The following is a 20,983-nucleotide window of genomic DNA, read 5'->3' as shown; positions in this document are numbered from 1 at the left end:
GCACACAGAAAATGCTCGGTGATCCCATCAAAATAAAACATGAATAATTTACAGAATCTTTTTACAGTGTAACACCACCCAGCAGCCAATCAGGAGAGAGAAAGTGTGACATCAGCCGTTTGGGACAAATTAAAATAATTAAGGATTATTGATCTGAAGCTCCTCTTCATCACTTCTCCTCAGACAATCCTCTGTGCTCGTCTTTGTCTTGCCTCTTCTTCGCCTCCTCTGCCTTCCTCCTGCAGACCTCATAGAGGCGAAAGGCAGCAAAGGCGGTGGCGAGCAGACAGGCAGCTCCCAGGATTGACCACCAGCTGAAGGAGGAGGAGGAGGCTCCCTGCAGAGAGGAAGGGGAGGACTGCGTGAGCAGGAGGTCACGTTGGACCCAAAATCAAAAGTCTGACGGTTACCTTGATGAAGCTATAGACTCCAAAACACAGGAGGATGATCACAGCAAGGATCTGAATGCAGACGGGAGGACTGGAGTCAGCTGCCATGATTGGTCCTTTTGTTAAATGTCACAAGCCAATCAGAACACCCGATTTCAGATTTAAAATCAATTTTTAACTTTACCTCTGTTTGTTTATAAAGTCTTTTATTGTAAAACAAAAAATCCTGAAGTATGCCTTTATCCTGTGAAGTCACAGGATAAAAAAAAAAAGTTAAAGGTAAAAATATGAAAACATTTATATCAATAGAAATAACAGAATTAAAAATCAAACTGAAGAAAAAAGTCACGTAAATAAATAAACAGATTAAAAAAATCTCATTAAAAATAAGAGTGCGGTGATCTCAGTGTGAACACTGGTCTGAGCGACACAGCGCAACCGAGACGTTTTTAACAGCTACTTTAATCCCACACTGTAAAAAAATTTCACCATCAGCTGATTACACTGTAAAAACAAAAAACTGGTTAAAACTGTAAAATAAATCTCAAACATACATGTTTCTATGAATATATAGCTTTTTGTATTTAAATTAACTTTTATTTACTTTCGTACATGATGAGACAGAACACTAAGTATTAGTTTTAAACATAAAAAAGTAAAATATGGTGGTTAGCACTGTTGCCTCACAGCAAAAAGGTCCTGAGTTCAATTCTACCATCATGCTGGGGTCTTTCTGTGTGGACACAGTCCAAAGACATGTAGTTAGTGGGGAAAAGTTAATTGGAAACAATAGTTGCAAATGGTTGTCTGTGTTAGCCTGTGTTAGCCCTGTCCAGGGTGTAACCTGACTCTCGCCCTAAGACAGCGAGATAGGCTCCAGCACCCTGCGACCCTGAAAAGGGTAAGTGGTGAAAATAAGTAAAGATATTTAAAATGATCTTTCCTCAGTAATATTGAACTAAAACTGATTTAATAAAACATCACAATGCAGAAGTTCTTTAAATTAATCTTATTTTTTTATTGATCGACTTTAAACACTGAAAGTTGTTTTTGTGTTGACGGGGCGTTCAAGGGATCCGCCTCAGCCTCTGCTAATCCTGCACTCAGATTAATGAGGCAGTGAATGCAGCGCACACACACACACACACACACACACACACACACACACACAGGAAATTAGCTGACTGAGCCTCAGTAAGAAGTTATATTTGTGATAAATTGAGCATAAAAACTGATCATCAGTGAAACTTAAAATTTGTGTCAATTGTATATAAAATTCTGTTTCAAATTATTCTGTACACACACCTGCTTTTTGGAATTATTTGTTGAAGTTTTTTTTAAAGGGAAACAAAGCAAAATGGAAATCAGAGGAGAGGGGGAGGAGTTATCTCTATGGTAACACAGCAACAAACCCAGAGAAACCAGAGAAGAAGGAGAGCAGACTTTGACAAAGGACCAGAGGAGGAGAGGAAGAGGAGGATCAGCAGCAGGTGAGCAGAGAAGCTGGTGACTCTATTTCCCATCATTCAGGGCTCAGTTTGATTCTGTGGTTTGTATCTGAGGTGCTTCAGATGTCATGCTCATCATCACCATCACTCTGTAGCTGCCACCTTTATCTTCATCAGGCTGTAACTCTGCTCATGACAGGACAATGGCCTGTTTCCGGGGCAACCGGGAGGAGTTTTACGGAGAAGTGCTTCTATTGGACAACAGAAAGCTGACACTGACGGTCGAACAGGGCATCAAGGTCAGTGCCGACTTCCCGTTGGCCGTTTCCTCTCCCCTCTGAGTAAGACTGTCACCACTCTGTGGCCTCCATCAAACCTCTATGCAGTTAGAGGGGACTGACTTTGAAAGATCATTATTAAGAACTTCCTGTTATGAACTTTGATTTTAGTGGCAGTAAAAAATAGAAAACCTGACAGGTTTGATAGCTGTGTATTATTGTGGGGTCTTTACCTTACAATATATATTGTTGTGGTGGTATATATATTTATATATTGTTGCATTGAACTGATTGGGCGGAATGGTAATACAATGGTTAGAACTGTTGCTTGACAGCAAGAAGCTCTTGAGTTCAGCCTTGCCGGCTTTTCTGTGTGGAGTCTGCATGTTCTCTCCAGGTTCTACAGCTACCTCCTACAGTGCAAAGAAAAGCAGTTAGTGGGGTAAGGTTAACTGGTGAATCTAAATTGCCCATAGGTGTGAATGGTTGTCTGTTTCTCTGTGTTAAATTAGCACTGCGTCAGGCTGTCAATACAGGGTCTACAGGGTCTGGCAATAATACTGTCCATCCCACGGACTTATCTCAAATCTCATGGCGATAGAGCCTTCTCCGTGGCAGGTCCCAGACTTTGGAGCAATTTAAATCACTACTAAAGACACATTTTATGCCCTGGCTTTTAACACACTATGACCCAAGTATTCTGGTCTTATTTTAATAATTGTAGTTATTGTTTTAATTCTTTTATTGTCCTATTATTGTTTTATATTATTATTATTGTATTACATTGTTGCTTTTTAATGCCATTTTTATATTGTTAAGCACTTTGTGCAGCATCGGCTGTTTGAAAGGTGCTATATAAATAAACTTGACCTTCACCCTACCTCTTGCTTATAGTGGCTTGCATAGGCTCCATCCCCCCATGACCCGATAAGGCTAAGTGGAAGAGAATGAATGGATGAATTGAACTGAATTGATAGGTTTGATAGATCTGATAAGTTCTTCAGCATCCTGTCTCTGTGAGTGATGAAAGCTCTGAATGTGACGCAGTGTATTGTCCTCAGAGATCATCGAAGGCGGTCTCCATCTTGCAGCTGGTGTTCGTTGAGCTAGGCGTGGTCGAGGTTGAGTTCTTCGGTTTAAAGTTCTGTGACAACTGGCAGCAGACGGTGAGAACACAAACAAGAAGTCCAAACTGAGCGCGCTCAGGAGCAGCAGCAGTTACTGTTTGTGTTTCTTTCAGCTCTGGTTGGATCCTTCAAAGACTCTGTCACAGCACAAGGAACTCGGTGAGCTGCAACATGAAATTCATCAGTAACATAACTGATCTGTCTTATTGATTTATCCTCAGATTCTCAAACAGCACATTTCTCATTTTTTGTTCCAGCTGGGCCGCCGTACATTTTCTACTTTGGAGTCAAATTTTACATTGAAGATCCATCGAAGCTGAACGAGGAAACAACCCGGTATGTTTCAGTGCAACCTAACAAATCCATGAAACACTAAACGCATCATATCTGTCTCAACAAGCCTGCCACCTCATCAAAGGTGGCCTTATATGGCCATCTGCCACGGGTGCCCTTAACGGTCCCCCCTCCCCAACATGGGTGGCCTTATGTCGCCCTCTGGCATGACTAAGCCACCATAATTTCATCTGCTTTTTAAATACCCTTGGTGAAACTCATGTGTTTCCTGTGTCAGGCGTCAATTTTACCTCCAACTTTGTCAGGATGTACGTCGAGGTCGCCTGCCATGCTCCGGCCACCTCAGAGCTCAGCTGTGCGCTCTGATGCTGCAGGGTGAGAAGAAAATGTATGGAATTATTTTTCTATCATAAGTCACAAACGACAAAAGATAATACAGGCATTACATTACATTCTTTGTGCATAAGTTTGAGCTGCATATACATATAGAAAATGTGTTCCTGACAGAGAAGATTTCTGACATTTTGTGTCAATTTAAGAATGTAACAATTTGATTATTTCTAATAAAAAGAGTGTGAAACTCAAGATCGACTTGTATGTTTAATTATGTGGGCTAAAGCCAATAAGAAAGTTACAGACTTTTTATGAAACGTGTATACTTACTGCATTTGATGTATTTTAACCATATATAATACATATTAGAGAATGTAACACCTGCATATGTGTAAAGAAAAGGCTTTGAATTTGATTCTGCACGTCTCCGAAAACGTCAGAGCACTTTTGCAAATGAAATGAGTAAAATGAAATATTTGCTCAGAATATGTTTTTTCTCGTGTATGACTTGTGACATCAAAATAATTCTGTACACCCGTTCATATGTGTGACTTCTTCATCAGTCAGTAAGTTCATTATTGATCTCCCATGTTTGTTTCAGCGGATCGAGGCAACCAGAGTGAGGACAACACATCAGATGCTGAGGAGACGCAGGAAGTTCAACTCATCCGCAAAACGCTCAGGTACACAGGAAATGATGCCATGCTGTTAAAGGTCTTGTTTCTGTAATCACATGACCTGATCCCATATTTTATTTTGTTCTGCCACCATCAAAAATATTTTTAAAAAATGATCAATAATCAATACACGACAAAAGATGGAGCTGCACACTAACAAAAGAAATCACTTTGATTGATTGAATGATTGATTGATTCTTTCTCTTGCTGTGCAGTGGCGTCCCTCGCTCTGAGGCTCAGCGCCACTTCCTGTCTGTCTGCAGCTCTCTGCAGATGTACGGCGTCTCTCTGTTCGCCGCCTATGTAAGCCTTTTGATCACTGATCAATACAAGAACTTCAGCCGATCAATCACTGATCCGTGCTGACACCATGACTTTGTGCAGGGGGAGAACCACACCGAGTACTTCCTGGGTCCAACACCAGTAGGAGTGGTCATCTTCAAGAACAAAGAGCTGGTGGGAAAATATCTGTGGTAGGTTAAAAACGCCTGGATGACATCACAGTGATATGACCCAAACAGAAGGTTCATATCAGTGTTAATATTTAATGATATGTATTGATCAGTTTAAATGTGTGTTAACATTTCCCTGAGATGAAGACAATGAGTCATGGTCAGGAGGATTAACAGCTAGGGGGGCCAGCAAGGAGGGGGCGGGGCCAAAACAAGAGGAAACAGAAATATATGACCTCAGTCATGTGACCCTCAGCTTGCTGTCTTTTGCAGGCAGCGAATCATCAAACTTCACTACAAAGACGAGAAGTTCGAGCTCAGAGTGTCAGGCAGAAACGTGAGTTCCTATTGGCTGACTAATGCTAAGCTAATGCTAACAGTGATCATTAGATAAAAAACATATTTTTAAAAAATGCAAAAACGTTATTTATAAAAGAAACTGCATGGCTTTCAGGGTTCAGCGACATCGTTCTTCTTCCAAACATCCGACTGCCGCAGCTGCAAACATTTGTGGAAGTGTTGCGTTGAACATCACACCTTCTTCAGGTAATGCACACCGGCCTCTGTGATGATATTTAATCTGCTCACCTTCTCCAGGTATTCAGCTCTGCACACTTTGTATCTGATTCTGAAACAAAATGTTTCAGCTTCTCCTGGTTTCTTCTGATTGGCTCATCTGGCTTCCATAAACTAAACCTGGTTCTCGTAGGCTCCACCTTTCCCTCTTCTCAAATCACCCCATGAGCCTGCCTTTACCCATTTCACATGTGTCAGAAAACCTGAAAATAGTGAAAAAAATAAGGATACCTGCACTCTGTGACATCACACAGATCCATGAGGAGAAAAAAAGAGACAAACACACCCATACACATACAGACTCACACAGACACACACACAGACACACACAGAGATACACGTGCACAGAAAGACACAGACACGCACTCACGCAGAACTCAAATTTTTTTTGTTTTCAGGATGTCAGAGATAAACCTTTTAACACACAAACTGAACCACAATAGGTAAGCACACACACACACACACACACACACACACACACACACACACACACACACACACACACACACACACACACACACACACACACAAACGTTTCTGATGATGCATCCTTTTCTTCCAGTTTCACTTGCTCTAAAACTCCGTCTCTCCGTCTGTTGAAAAATGGCATTGACAACAAAACGGCATCAGCTGATGTGTGTGTGAGGGCAACGCGTCAAGGTGTGTTTAGGAAGACATGCTGTGGTTTTACTATCTGCTCCTGTAATAAAATAAACTACAGCTCTGTCCCCACTTCTCTATTCCAGCCAATCATAAGCCAAGTTGCAGTAGTGAACTAATAACAAAACACAGCGCACTACCTGCTGTTCAGAGGTGAGAGAATGTGCTGATGTCATGTGATGCTGACATGCGATGATGTATTTTGATCACGTATCTGAACTTGCAGAGGGTCAGAGGGCAGGGCGAAGCCTGATCATGCTAAGCCCAGTGCACCATGGGAAAACAACACAAACATGTACGTTTAATAACAACCTTCTGCAAGGTGTAATCTGATTACTGATACATGTAATTAAATTAATGCAGAATGTAATCTGATTGCCACTGTAATCTCCGATTTCCTTGAAACAGTGGTCTGTTCAACCCAAAGTTTTGTCCAAACACCAACAAAGACGAACAAGTCCCAGGAAGACCACAAAGGTAAGGCAGGAAGGGAGAAAGGAAATGAAGGAAGGATGAAATGGAGGCTTAAATGAAAAAAGGAAGAAAGTAAGGAAGGGATAGGGAAAGAAAGGTATAAAAAAATGGGAGGTTGGAAAGAAGGGAGGGAGGACAATGGGGAGGAAGTAAGAAAAACGGGAAAGAAGAAGTCAGGAAGGGAGGAAGGAATAGTAAAGAGGGAACTAAAATGACACATTTTCCTGTTGGTGTTTGAGGCGGAGCAGAAGTCTTGATGGAGATCGACCAATCAGAGAGCAGAGGAGGAGGTAAGGAAACTGTCATTTCTTTAATGCCTTCATTTGTTTCTAATGAAAGCTGTGTCCAAATTCAGAGGCTGCAACCGAGACCTTCAGATTTGCGTCACCGCTCTCTCGGTGGAGGTTAATAAAGTCAGCCGTCTGCTCCTTGCTATGTAAAATATAACAGGGCATTGGAGTAAATTTTCTACCATCTCACACTTCTGTTTAATCAGTTTTCTGTTTGATGTTTATTCAGCTATGTGAAAACTATAACTTTAATCTCAGCCAAACTGATTTATTCATAAACAGATAAAACACTGGAAAAAGCCAAACATTTTTAAGTTATCTGAGTGACTTATATATCATGTTTAACCTGAGTAGCAAAGACCACAGGGGGTTGAAAATGATTTGCCGGGAGTTCGCTGTTCTCGCCAGCTCTAGTGAGCCTTGACCACCTGGTTAGCTATCGAGCTGGTGGGTAACAGATGGCTCCAAAAATGTCGGAGCACTTTTGCAAATATGTGATATATGTGTGTTGATAAATTAAGCAGATATTTGAAGTTTACACAGCTACATTCTTGCCTGAAATGTATCATAAAAGTTTATTTTGTGACCCAGAAAGAGTAATCAAAATAATATTACAACTAAGTAGCTGCCGCCATTGTTGGAAACTGGAATTGGCTGTGCCACGCTATGAATTCTGGGATGTGGCAGGCCACAAAGGACACCTGACTCCTTCAAATCTGAGGAAAAGGAGGACACATTTGTCAGCCGCATTTGGAGGAGTCTTTGAATTGGGATAGCCTACGTCACGATGTATGTGACGTAATCGGCCTTCAAATGCGGCCTCAGGAGGATGCACCCTCTGAATTTTATTCAAAAGTTTTTTCATGTTTGTCCTCTGTGTGTCATGATGGTCTGCCCACCCTCAGGTTGACCGTTCAAGATATTTAATTGGCTCTCTGCCCAGCAGGTCTCATTCCCGTGGCAACACGAGCAGCGGCAGCGAATCAGAAAAGATGTCAAGTAATAGTGAGCGGTGCCGAAGAAGACCCCCAAAATGGTAAAAAAAAAAAAGTTAGCTTAGCGTCTTTGTGTGGCTAACACTGATGCTAACTGAGCTAACTGTATCCATAATTTCCCATTTGTACTTAGCAGTCGCCACAGTGACCACGGTCCTGACACAACTTCCTGCCACCATCGCCGCCGCCACACCCAATCGTAAGTAAAACACAATGGTAACAATGCTAACATGTGCTAAAGGCTATTGCTAACACTTGTTGTGTTTGTAGCCACAGTCCTGACAACCAAATATGGAAACACATCCAGTAAGTTACACATTACAGAGTACTCTGATTAATTGCAGTAGTCCAATTACTTCCAGTACTCAGAATACTGTGTGTCCTTACCATGTCTCCAGGAAGGAGTTGGTGGAGCCTCCCAGTTTGATTGACAGACAAATGGAGGACATACCTTATAAGGAAGTAAGGTAAGTGAGGGAATAGGGCTTTGGCGTTGACGTCACGCGGCCGTGCATTGTGGGATCGTGGCGCCATGTCAGAAGGCCAAAAAAATCAAGACAAACGCACTGTGTTGGAAGCGGGACTGCCAGAACCATGCTTAAAATTAGCGCAAAAGACAAAGGGCTGTATCGTGACCGATTGCACCCAGAAGCCAAGAGACGGTACTTGGAAAAAATAGCGTGCATCGGTAATGTGGACCCGTATGAAATAAGGCAGTGGAGTGGAAACCCAGACAGCCTACCGCTGTTGTCCTATCCCGATATCTTCGCGTACCTTGTCTGTGGAGTCAGCGCATAGGGGAAATCATTTTCATAATTATAAATCCCTGGAGGCGCACATCTGATTCACAAACGGTTGGGTACAAGATTTGGCCGTTTTTAAGCCTCCACGTTGGCAGTACGTTGACCATATGACCAAGATACAGCCAGAGGTTGCACATAACATTGACTTCTCCTCAGCACCTGCCCCAAAAATTGCTCTAGATGAACGATTCATGATTGATGCCAGCTGTGCGTTGCCATGTAAATAGTTTGCATTTCATGTGTATGTACTTGCTAAGTACATTTGAACAGATCTTGAAAAAAAACAAAACATACTTTTTTCTGTTTTATTGAAACCACTTTACAGAAAGTACAATTATTTACAATGAACTGTACATGCAACACAGCAGTTTTATGAATATTCAACAAGAGCAAGTTTCATTTGGCCCTGGTTTGACCAAGGGGCACATATTCACCAAAACACAGCACACCTTAACAATCTTATCAATCAGTGCTGTCTTCACCCTCACATGATGTGAGTAATCGGATTGGCATTGTAGTGTGTAGCATTTTGAACTTGTTACGCAAACTACCTATTACTCGCTCAACATGAATTCTCAGGTGGGCAATTGCTCTCGTTTGGGGATGGCAGAGAACTCGATATCCGCTCGTCTGACCGCTGCAATCCAAGCCTGACATCTTCGTTTAGTATTATCGGATACATGAGATCCCTCCCGTTGCCTCCAGGAGGGGAAACGATGAAAAGAGAGCCCATTTTCCAGCTTCTTGCCTTCCCTATCATGTGATCTACCGTTGCAACCGACAACACAGTACCTATGAACCACAGCTGACGCTTCCGTGTGCTTTGTCTGGCCTACTGTCATGGCGGGAGGGGGCGTGGCCGTGACATCACGCTCCAAAGCCCAAGGAACTCCAAAGGCAAGGAACTGAGGGAGGGAGGAAGGAAGGAAGGAGGGAACTAAGGAATATATTGGTGTCTTTCAGGGTGTTGGGAGAGCCAGTCAGAATGCGTCGTTCTCGTTGGACTCGACGGCATCAGCGGTGGGTGTCAGCCTCAGACCTCCGGTGGGTGTGGCTCACTGCGTTCACGCCTCATACTGGAAACATTAAATAATCCTAATTTGAATGTAAAGGTCTAAATTGAAAACATTGGTCAACCTTCAATTTCAGGAACAGGCCAAATCACAGTAGGTGAAATTCAGATCCAACCTCAGGTTAGTTCCACAGATGGTCTCAGGTGCTGTCGCCAAAACAAATCAGAGAAACAAGAAACCCGAAATCGCTTTATGATCACTACAGAACAAAGAATCACTCAGAGGAATACAGAAAAATACAGACCGGCCCTCCACTGACAGTCACGACTCTTCTGACCGGCCAAAAGACAGTCAGAAAATCTGGTTTACTGTGGAGTGTAATCTGATTACTGTGGGGTGTAATCTGAAGTAAATTTAGATGACATGGTTTTGGACAGTATGAGAACTGTGACTGATAACTTATCATGTATAATAACTGTATTTTTTACAAGGAATGAAAGAGAAATGTAATAATCAGCTCACTATTAATGACATCATTGGGGCTGCCACTGTTTGCAGTTTATGACACTAATTATTACAAGAGAAAGCAACCGGAGGAAGAACTAAGACATGTAAGGCCAGAGGAAACCACGAGTTCTTTTAAAAATGACCTGTTCATCCACAACTGAGAAAATGTTCATATTGATGGTGCATATGACATTTTTAAGAATATTCATGACATTATAAGATGAAAACTGTCCAACAGTACAATACAGCAGAAACCAAGAACTGATCATTTCCAAATGCATGTAAAAAAGAAAAACACGCTGTATGAGGAATTCATAAATTCAATTCAATTTTATTTACACAGCGCCAAATCACAACAACAGTCACCTCAAGGCGCTTTGTATTGTAAGGTAGACCCACAATAATACATACAGAGAAAAATCCAACAATCATATGACCCCCTATGAGCAAGCACTTTGACAACGGTGGGAAGGAATAACTCACTTTTAACAAGAAGAAACCTCCGACAGAACCAGGCTCAGGGAGGGGCAGCCAGCTGCCACGACCAGTTGGGTTGAGGGGAGGATGATGGGATAAGACATGCTGTGGAAGAGAGCCAGAGATTAATAATTCATTACACAACGAACATGAGAAGCAGAACATAAATGTAAAATTACAAAAATAAGTTTATGTTAAACGGCTATGGTGAAAGAAGTGTTCTTTAAACTATAAGAAACACAGTATGGTGCACTACCTGCTTCTGAATAAACTAACCCACAAACAAAGTTTATGAAGTCACTTAAATATTGATGTAAGACCTTTTGGGATGGATCTGACTGAAAGCTGCTCCGGTACTTTCTCCGTGACAAACTTACAGCTGATCCTGATGTGTGGCTGTCTGGTGATGCCAACTGAGAAGTCGCCCTTTGCGTTAGAGAAGCTGAAAAATACAGGAGCCTGAAATGTTGCCATGACAACTGTATTAATTTTATTTATACTGGAAATCAGGAAGGATCTCCTCACAGAACTGATCACATCAGAAACAATAAAGCTTTAATCAAACTGAAGCCGTGTACACAGACACGCCAATGTCATTACTGCTGTTGATGACATCGGCACTCTCTTTATTAATAATGGTGATATCAGTATCACTATAACAATGCTACAATAACATGCGTGTAAATTAATATGTAGTGAGGTTTTACATTTGAACTTTTTTGCTTCATTTGTGTTTTAGTTGCACAGAATTGCTTCCTCCTCTTCCTGTTACCACGGCAGCTGACACTTCCTGTCGGTTTCCCACGAGCAAGCACAGTTAAGACATGGGCCGGGCTGTTGTGAAGTCTCGTTTTGAAGCCTTGAAATGAGCATTTCTGCCAAAAAGACAGATGTGATCCAGTGTTTATAGAGGTCAGACAGCTGCTTCCACAGACCTCTACAGGAGCTGTCATCCCTTGTGGGCTTCGGACAGAACTTCATGCTTAGCTTCACCCAGGAGCTGCCTCTATGTTTGTCATCATCACCTCTGTTACCAGTACTAGGGACGGAGCTTTATCAGATGGTACTGGTGTGTCGATTCATAGCCACTGTCCAGAGGTTCTGACTTCCTGTGAAGTTCAGGTCACTTGCTGGTTAAATGTCAAGGATTAGGGTAGATAATATTTACTAAGGCAGGTATCTGGAGGCAATTACAGGTGAGGAGCAGTTTGGGGAGTGAAGGAAATCTAACTCTGGCGTTTCACAAACGCCTTTAATAAGCTTTCTGACTGAAGGCTGGGAGAACTGACCCTGCTTTTGTCCGCCTTCATGGAACAAGTCTAATGGAAGCACAGAAGAGTCTTCACACCTGTGAACACACCTGTCTTACCTGCTTGTATGTGATCAGTTTTTGAGTCTCTCTTTTATTTATGGTCATTTAATTTTTAGTGACTCTTGATGTGAATAAATGGCTGCTTCATCTTGCTCTCTCTGGCAGTGATGAAAAAGGACTTCTCTCTTTTATGATCTTTGAGCTCAAGGCTGTTACATGTAGCTGCTGTCAGCTGTTCTATGTTTGTCGGTCATATTTTGGTCTCATTTTGTTCTCTTTTCTTTTTTTTGTGGTTTAAAAATCTGAACAATCAATAAAAATCTAACTTACATTAGTATTTAAAAATGTAAATATTGTTTATTAATGATGGAGCTACTGTGGAGAGAAACTGTGAGAACCTCCCTCCAGCCCAGCAGGGGGCGCTGATACACAGCATGCTGAGCACAGAAGAAGACGCAGACTCTCCTCACGTGACCGTCTGCAGCGTGACGTGAGATCAGCTGACTGCGGCCACAGAGGAGGTAGAAGCAGCACAAATCCTCCGTCGACCTTGCTCCGTGTGTCCGCGCAGAGTGACCCAGCATGGCGAGCCAGTCTCAGGGCATCCAGCAGCTGCTGCAGGCCGAGAAGAGGGCGGCCGAGAAGGTGGCCGAGGCCCGCAAGCGTGAGTACCAGTCCGGCCTTCTGGGCGCCGAGCCCGCAGCGGGGCCACTGTTACCTTTGACAGGGAGCAGAAACCGTGTAAGGCAGAACTCGGTCTGTAATTCGGTGAATTTACAGTTTCACTGGCTGCTCGCGTTCTTCTGACGTCAGACACGGACCGGACTCGGTACAGCATCATCGGATCGGTCCTCCGTCAGACTGCTGGCACCTCCCTGAGCACGTCAGGGAGGGGATTATAGCTTTGCCCGATCCGACTCAGATCGGGGTAGAAGCAGGTCTGTTTCCGCTGTGAGGAGAAAACTCGCGGCAATGTAACGGCTCCGTGACCGGGTCAGAACCGTAACACGGTCGGTAACTGCAGGGTGTTCACTTCCGGTCAGCCCATGATTCATGCGCGGGTGTCTGTTTCTGTGCAGTTTTTTATCACATGATCAGTGTGGTTCCGGTCTCCTGATGGTGAAACACTGAGGTCATGTGACCTAGAGTCACAGTAGTGTTAATAACCCGCGCATCAATTCATCTGCAGACATTAAACTTCCACCGTCCTCCACCCGTTACCTGTAAACCTGCGGACTGATCTGAGTCCAGTCTTTAAATGGTTTCTCTCTCGTGTTGTGACGTGTGCAGGTAAGAATCGGCGACTGAAGCAGGCGAAGGAAGAAGCTCAGGCTGAGATCGAACAGTACCGCCTGCAGAGAGAGAAGGAGTTCAAGACCAAGGAGGCAGCTGTATGTACCCTAGTCCTTCTCCTCCCCTTCTTCCTCCTCCCTCCTCTTCCTCTCTGTTTACATGCTGAAGAATGATTTATTATTTTCCTTCTTTAATTTAGCGTGAATCACAGAAACAACTTTTTCTTTCTTTCTTTATTTTCTTCTTTGTTTCACTTTCAATTTTTGATATATATATATATATATATATATATATATATATATATATATATATATATATATATATATATATATATATATATATATATATAATATAAAATTAATTCGTTTCCATTGATTGAATTCGAAAATAAAATCTGAACGTTTACTATATGTGATTGAATATCATTCCTGTACTGCCAGCACAGTTAAGACATGGGCCGGGCTGTTGTGAAGTCTCGTTTTGAAGCCTTGAAATGAGCATTTCTGCCAAAAAGACAGATGTGATCCAGTGTTTATAGAGGTCAGACAGCTGCTTCCACAGACCTGTACAGGAGCTGTTTTCGAAAATGCCTTTAATAAGCTTTCTGACTGAAGGCTGGGAGAGCTGATTCTGCTCTTTTTTTCTACTCTTTTTTTTTTCCTTTTTAAATAAGTTTTTTGTATTGTTTGTTATGAAATCATTAGTAGTAGTCATTATTAAATCTTTATCTATATAAATGTAAACCTGGTTTTTATACTTAAGTACTCTGTGTATATAATAGTTATTTCAAAATAAAAGTTATATATAATGTTTGTCTGTTTCCGCCCAAACTCCCCCTCCCTCCAGGCTCTTGGTTCCCATGGTAATAGCGCAGTGGAGGTGGATCGTGACACGGCGGAGAAGATGAATCGTATCCAGGCCAGTTACCGTAGTAACCGAGAGGCCGTGCTAACCGAGCTGCTGCGGCGCATCTGCGACATCCAGCCAGAGTTTCATGCCAACTACCGTGTGGCTGGCTGAGGGGGCGAGTATGTTATCTAAGATGAGGGGGGCGGGGCAAACAGAGGAGGCCTGGACATTAGTTTTGTTAGCAGCATTAGCTTGGATAAAGCATGTGATTTCAGAAACTCTATAAAAGTGTTAAAACCTCAGAGAGCTTTTATTTTGAAGGTTAAAGTTCATTTCTTCCTGTTTTCCCATGCTGGGTGAAGGTGTGGTCTAAATGTCGGTGTTACTGTGGTGATGTTTACGAAATATTTATATCAAATTAAATTTGTTTTTCTTTAAGTGTTTCCTTGATCTTGCAAAATAAAAGCCTGTTCTTTCCACTTTGAACACCAGCCAATCAGGTGTAAATTTACCAGCAGTTGCCAACTGATGTGACAGCTGCTAATAGGCTGTTTCACCATAGCTCTGTTGTCTGATTGGCTGGAGAAAGTGGAAAGACTTTTATTATGAAACTACTGTCCAATTCCACATTGTTGTTTCCTGTTTGTGACCATGTAACTTGTTGTTGTTGTCTGTGACATGGTGATGATGAACATATTAAAAATGTTGATTGGCTGAGTCTGTGTGCTGCTGCTCTGTGATTGGCTGAAGGTGTTCCAGGCGCGTTCATAGGGTAACAGGTGCTTACAGATAGCTGTGGGTTTATTAAATTTAATCGTAGTGATATCTATTCATTAAATCCTGAATCTATTTTTTTTTTTTAAATATAAATGTATTTTGCCAGAAATGCCAGAATCTCAGATTAAAACTCACAAAACTATTTCAATATCCGCCAAATGGTTAATTCTGCACAATAAATACAAAGCGTGGATCTTTTACCTGACGGCATGTACGCAGATACGTAAAGACACATAAAAATCACACTTTCTGCACAGCTCTTTCTCTCAGTGAGCTTCAAGAACAGTTTACCATCAAAAATCTTTATTTTCTGCATTATTGCTTGCTTATTATACACCAGTCTGTAGTTGTGTTTAGTGCTGTTGCCCGTTTGTGCTGTTCAATACCGAGTTTTAAATTTTTTTTAAAAATGATGCCAAATTACAAAATGCTTAGCTGTAACTTTGCTTCACTTCAGCAGCATCAGGTAATGTTCTGCTGATTCATGTTCTTTAATTTTTGATCTACTGCAGAATATTTTTAAGGTTATCTGCTATAAAAAGCCAGGCCAGGTAAATCTCCTTCATGCTTTTCTGTGTTTTATCCTCAGTTACTTTGACACAAAGGCATCACAAGTTTCACCTTTGTTTTTAAACAAGAATATAAAAATATGGATATGTACTGATAAATGATCAGAATGATAATATTTCTGAGTCAAAATTGAATAGAATCAAATCGAATCGGGACCTTGTGAATCAGAATTGAATCAGTTATAGAAATCGGTGACAATACTCATCCCTACTTAGAGAGTCACCTGGGGTGTGTTCCCTTGTTCCTAATGTCTTCCGATTGAGCTCAAGGAAAATTGTGTAGAATACCCAAGGACGTAAGAAAAGATTAAAAACAAAACAGTGTGCTGAGGATTTGAACAACCTCACACTCCTTTCTGCTTAACGCCATGACACCGCATGTCCGCCATATTGAAACTACTACTATCACGGGTGATATGGTCAGATCACAGATAAGATCAGAGGTGAGCAGTGACGCTGGGTTTTTACATCACCCAACTTCTGAAACCTGCACTGTGATTGGTCGTTTCAGCAGTGACTTGAATGCACCCTCATGTAGTCCAGCTTTATGATCCGGGATGAGGAGAACGATGGAAACTGTGGAAAACATGGAGATCGTGCCCCAATGAGAACAAGATTGTAAGCGAGAGTAAAGATCTCAGGATAAGAGTTCATCCAGTTTAACCTGCAGAAATTCAAACAGCTTTGTTCCTAACAGCAGCTCGGAGGTTCCTCCACTCTTGGTCACTAACATACGAGACGCCATCTTGGTTTTAGCTCTGCAACTCAGGGAAAATTGTTTTTGAGCGTTGATTGTTTCAAAAATCTCAGTATGTCTGTTTGATATATAAAGCTCTGTGTGGAGCACCCAGCATCTTGGAAATCAGAAGGCTGTCATCGGTGCTACGACCAAAACCACATGACACAAACCAATTTTAAAATTATTGAACTTTGGTCAGAGACATGAAAATGATTTTTAAGTACTTCTTTAATATAATCTTTTTCATGTATTGTTTTCACAACTTTGAATCTTTTATTATTAAAATTTAATATATATTTATATACATAAAAATTCCCCTTTTGCCAGCTGATCTTGCCAGCTACGAATGCCGACTACGGAATGGAGCAGCTGTCAGCCTCCTCTACATGGATGACATGAAGTTGTATGCCAACCCTGAACGAGACATCGATTCACTGATCCACACCACCAGAATGTACAGCAACGACATCGTTGTTCAGACTGGAGAAGTCTAGTTGGATGATAATGACTGAGACAGGACTCTCTTCCAGACACTAAACCAAGGCACAATGTACATTTCAATTCCTTTAATTTTAAATATGTTTATATTGTCTATCCTGTAAAATAGTCAGATGTCTATTCATATTAATGTACAGAATTCACCTGCTTGCTGCTACTACTGCACATTCACCCAGTGTATATACTATATGTATGTATATATATATATATAATGTTCTTCCTCTACACCCCCCCCCCAATTTTTGCACATGTCGAGGAGCGTGTCAGGCTACATTTCACTGTGTGTTATACTTGTATAACTAAGCATGTGACAAATAAAGAACCTTGAACCTTGAACCTTGAATGAAGAGAGGGAAGGTAGTCAGAACTGAGGGGATCAAACAACCAGAAGGCAACATTGAAGTCATAGAAGACAACTACAAGTGCCTGGGCATCCCACACGCAAATGGGAACCATGAAGAGGCTGCTAGGAAAGCTGCAATCCCCAAGTACCAGCAAAGGTTCAGGCAAGTCCTGAGGAGTCAGCTGAACGGTAAAAACAAAATCCAGGCTGTCAATACTTATGTCTGATACCTGAGATGATAGGCTGGCCAAAGGAGGAGATAGAAGCCACTGACATCAAGACAAGGAAGCTCCTGACCATCCATGGAGGGTTTCACTCCAAGTCCAGCACCCTGAGCCTGTATGCTAAGCGGAAGGAAGAAGGCCAGGGATTGGTGAGTGTCAACACCACAGTCCAGGATGAGACAACAAAGCTGGACTGAAAGACAGCACAGAGGCACTAATAATGGCAGCACAGGAACTAGCTCTGAGTACAAGATCCATAGAGGCTGGGGTCTATTACACTAGGCACGACCCCAGGTGCAGGCTGTGTAAAGATGTCCCTGAGACAATCCAAGCTAAGATCCTGTGGGACTTCCAGATACAGACGGACAAAATGGTGCTGGCTAACCGACCAGACATAGTGGTGGTAGACAAGCAGAAGAAGACAGCTCTAGTGATAGATGTAGAGATACTGAATGGCAGCAACATCAGGAAGAAGGAACACAAGAAGCTAGGGAAGTACCAATGGCTCAGAGAAGAGCTTGAGAATTACCCCGTGGTAATCGGAGCACTCGGTGAAGTCACTCCCAAGCTAGGCAAGTGGCTCCAGCAGATCACAGGAACAACATCGGAGATCTCTGTCCAGAAGAGCGCAGTCCTAGGAACAGCTAAGAGACTGCGCAGGACCCTCAAGCTCCCAGGCCTCTGGTAGAGGACCCGAGCTTGAAAGAAAGACTGCCGCAGGGGCGAGTGGGGAATTTATAAATAAATGTGTATATAAATGTATATATATATGAATAAATACATAATGTGTGTGTGCTCAAATTTTGTTTTGTCTTTTTTCTTTTTATTGTTTTATTGGTCCAGAAGCTCCAGTGGCACAATTGGTTAGTACACTGTACTTATATTTTAATTGTTCAAAATTTTTTAACGATTTCATTGTTGTATTTATTTTGAGTAATTTAAACAACATAAAAAAGAAGAAACAGTTACTCCTTTCCGTCAGTTAATCATAAACTCGTTCATTTGAAATGGTTTAAACTTTAGTGTACAGGGTCAAACTCTGCCCATTCATAACACGTCTCTCACACACACACACACACACACGTGTACTGTAATCAAGTTCTTCCTGGGCTCCATAAGAAATCTTTGCACTGTGATAACACACCATAAAAAAAGCACACACAGTAAATAACTGTGACACATGTGCGTGTGTGTGCATGTGAACATGTTTATGTTCATATTTTTGCTGCATTCCTGAAGGAGTAGTGCATAATGGTAAGCCCCAGCAGCATTTGGTGTCTGCCTCCATCAGTCGTCATCACCCTCCTGTTTTCTCTCTCTGAAGCTTTTTGTGGTGAATGAATTGATGACATTCTTACCTGCATATGACCTTTTAACCCTGACTGTAAACAAACATGATTCAACTGAAGCATCACCAGTGAACAGGTCCTTCAGCCTGATGGAAACCATCTGTGTGAGTGAGCTCCGGCCTGTGAGGTCATCCTGCACAGGGTTGAGCCCTCATTCGTCATCCCGAGACAGTGTGACTCCAAGTGTACTCCTTTGTCAGGGACAGGAGCTCATCTCAGTGAACAGCAGTGGCGTGTCTAGAAAATTTTTGTTGGGGGGGCCAGGTAGGGGCACAGATTTGGAGAAGGGTGGCAGATTTAATTGGCAGATAATGTTTAAAAAAAAAATTCTACCAACCCTTAACCATAATTCAATAATCCTATAAACCTAATAACCAAATGCACTTTTAACTCTTATTAGAATGAGATTTTAACCACTACTGTGCAAAGTTTTTAGATACTGCGTTGATAAAGTACAAGAGATACAATCAGTGCTTTGTCAGTGTTTACTCAGCATTCAAGGACAGCAATATTTGCATAGTATTTTTACTGACATATAATGCACATATGTTTTGGGCAAAAAATTTTTGAAAATTAAAATACGAACATTTGTAACAAACAATTGACAAATTAGCCAATGCCAATGCAAAACTTTATCTGCCTGTTAAAAAAAGAAGATAATCTTCTCACAAACTGGTGTTTGATTTTGAAACAGGAAAAAAGTGGGGAAACAACTGAAAAGACTAACATTTGAATAAAACCTGAAAGCAAGTAAATACTTTCTATGCTGCCTTATGGTAAACTTTGGTAATATTGATAAAGAACAACACTGGCTGATGATAAAATACAGTCAGCTGGCATGGTGACACTGCCAGTATTAACCTGCAGGGCTGGACTGGGACAAAAAATCGGGCATTTTCACTACAGACCGACCCACCAGGTAGTAAAGCCATAAAGACTTTGAATGAAAACAAACCCTGTTGTGACAGTGATGTACAGTCTTGTTGGTATATGTATGATTTCTATACATTTTACGTCAGATAAAAACTTTGGTTGTAAGATTTAGATAATTATTTAATAAAAACTAGGTATTTTAAATGAGAATAAGAAAGAAAAGTATTTCTTTGTGCCCACCTTTCCCTGTTAATGCCCTACCTGGCCCCCTGGCAAAACTTTGCTAGACCTGCCCCTGCACAGTTACCAGCTGTCAGCTACTTAGAAAAGGATCCTGGTGTTATTTGTCTCTCAGAAACAGTTCATAACTTCCCTTCAACTCATTCATGTCACCTAAAAGGTAAACCTGTTTCTCCATCACCTGTTCAGCTCTGATGATTCAGTAAGGACATCTCCTGGTTTCATCTTCATGTTTCCCTCTCACCACATATCTAAAGAGACATCATGACCAGCAGCTTTACAGCTGTGGCTCCAGCAAACATCAGCTGATACTAGAAATTAATATTAAATACATTCTAACAACAGCTGATCAAGCTTAAATGTGCTGCTGTTGTTTAGCGCAATATCTGCTGGTTTCCTCTTTCTGGCGCAAAGTGGGCGATAAACAAACAAGAGAGAAAAGCCGATCAGCTGATCATTGATCAGTTTCATGATTGAAGTAGCAACAGGAGAGGGAGGGGGAGAGAATGAAAGAAGAAGAGGCAGCTGTGCAGCGTAACGACAGAATAACTCCAGCTTTGTGTCTTTTTTTCATTATAGCGAAAGTCCTGGACAAACTGCGTCTCTTCTCAGCTCAATACGAAACGCGTAATATTTTCTCTGAATGAGGGACCATTCCATTTTTTAAGGAGCCGTTGGCAACTCTACTAACCTTATGAATAAAATAAAGTTCACTATCAGTAACATCATAGCACCCACCCAGCTGTATAAAAACTCCGTCAAACTGGCTAGAACGCAGTATGAGTTATTTCAACTGACAGTAAAAAGTCAGCAACATGAAAATAAACTCCACCTAAACTTAGTTCATATCTGACCCAGATAGACTGCAGGTCATAACTTCTTACCTGAAGTTCAGTTCACCTGACACTCGGACTGGCGGCTGCTTCGGGTCTCTCCTCCTGCCTCCCCTTCCCTCATCCACCTGCTGCCTCTGTGGAAGCCCCGCCATAGCCACCACCAAACAACGGAGTTATTTCTACACATCGACCTGCATCTGGCCAATCCACCACCTCTCATTGTTCATGCCGTTACAAAAAAAATAAAAAATAAGTCACTGGGGATATGCCCGATGGCCAGTCCAGCTA

General features: G+C 41.8%; 2 protein-coding genes and 1 long non-coding RNA gene across 5 annotated transcripts; 2 read left to right on the top strand and 1 right to left on the bottom strand.

Moving 5' to 3' along the window:
• Positions 1-32: 32 nt before the first annotated feature.
• LOC309712160 lies at positions 33-6,058 on the bottom strand. 2 transcript variants are annotated; one of them, XR_014278197.1, is made up of 3 exons: positions 5,587-6,058; positions 3,827-3,904; positions 33-461 (listed from the first exon to the last, which is right to left on the bottom strand). It is a non-coding gene; the product is annotated as an uncharacterized lncRNA (long non-coding RNA). The 2 variants fall into 2 exon arrangements; XR_014278198.1 differs by lacking the exon at positions 33-461 and adding an exon at positions 3,350-3,406.
• Positions 1,575-12,484, top strand: epb41l4a (erythrocyte membrane protein band 4.1 like 4A). 2 transcript variants are annotated; one of them, XM_082542778.1, is made up of 23 exons: positions 1,575-1,879; positions 2,037-2,136; positions 3,177-3,281; positions 3,356-3,401; positions 3,500-3,578; positions 3,814-3,911; positions 4,471-4,552; positions 4,762-4,849; positions 4,931-5,019; positions 5,272-5,335; positions 5,453-5,544; positions 5,973-6,017; positions 6,137-6,234; positions 6,321-6,387; positions 6,461-6,529; positions 6,643-6,711; positions 6,948-6,998; positions 7,945-8,034; positions 8,127-8,192; positions 8,264-8,299; positions 8,392-8,460; positions 9,760-9,816; positions 11,533-12,484. In XM_082542778.1, exons 1-23 carry the CDS (start codon positions 1,782-1,784, stop codon positions 11,612-11,614), a joined length of 1,740 nt encoding a protein of 579 aa, XP_082398904.1. In that variant the 5' UTR covers positions 1,575-1,781; the 3' UTR covers positions 11,615-12,484. The 2 variants fall into 2 exon arrangements, with proteins under 2 accessions (XP_082398904.1, XP_082398903.1); XM_082542777.1 differs by having other exon boundaries at positions 9,760-9,840.
• Positions 12,485-12,577: 93 nt separating this feature from the next.
• Positions 12,578-14,964, top strand: atp6v1g1 (ATPase H+ transporting V1 subunit G1). Its single transcript, XM_082542783.1, has 3 exons — positions 12,578-12,769; positions 13,396-13,496; positions 14,245-14,964. The coding sequence occupies exons 1-3, from the start codon at positions 12,688-12,690 to the stop codon at positions 14,416-14,418; spliced, it is 357 nt and encodes a 118-aa protein (XP_082398909.1). The 5' UTR covers positions 12,578-12,687; the 3' UTR covers positions 14,419-14,964.
• The last annotated feature ends 6,019 nt before the right edge of the window (positions 14,965-20,983 follow it).

The sequence above is a fragment of the Aulonocara stuartgranti genome (genome assembly GCF_965226115.1).
Source record: "Aulonocara stuartgranti genome assembly, chromosome: 7".
In the NCBI taxonomy this organism is placed as follows: domain Eukaryota; kingdom Metazoa; phylum Chordata; class Actinopteri; order Cichliformes; family Cichlidae; genus Aulonocara; species Aulonocara stuartgranti.
This window is presented reverse-complemented; position numbering and strand designations above follow the sequence as displayed.

Bases quoted from the DNA above. Each gene is read 5' to 3' on its own strand.
- epb41l4a (XM_082542777.1), top strand. From the start codon at position 1,782: ATGGTAACACAGCAACAAACCCAGAGAAACCAGAGAAGAAGGAGAGCA. The intron at 6,999-7,944 runs GTAAGGAAACTG...TCTGCCCAGCAG, and splicing joins ATCAGAGAGCAGAGGAGGAG to GTCTCATTCCCGTGGCAACA. The intron at 8,461-9,759 runs GTAAGTGAGGGA...GGTGTCTTTCAG, and splicing joins ATACCTTATAAGGAAGTAAG to GGTGTTGGGAGAGCCAGTCA.
- atp6v1g1 (XM_082542783.1), top strand. From the start codon at position 12,688: ATGGCGAGCCAGTCTCAGGGCATCCAGCAGCTGCTGCAGGCCGAGAAG. The intron at 12,770-13,395 runs GTGAGTACCAGT...TGACGTGTGCAG, and splicing joins GGTGGCCGAGGCCCGCAAGC to GTAAGAATCGGCGACTGAAG. The intron at 13,497-14,244 runs GTATGTACCCTA...CCCTCCCTCCAG, and splicing joins TCAAGACCAAGGAGGCAGCT to GCTCTTGGTTCCCATGGTAA.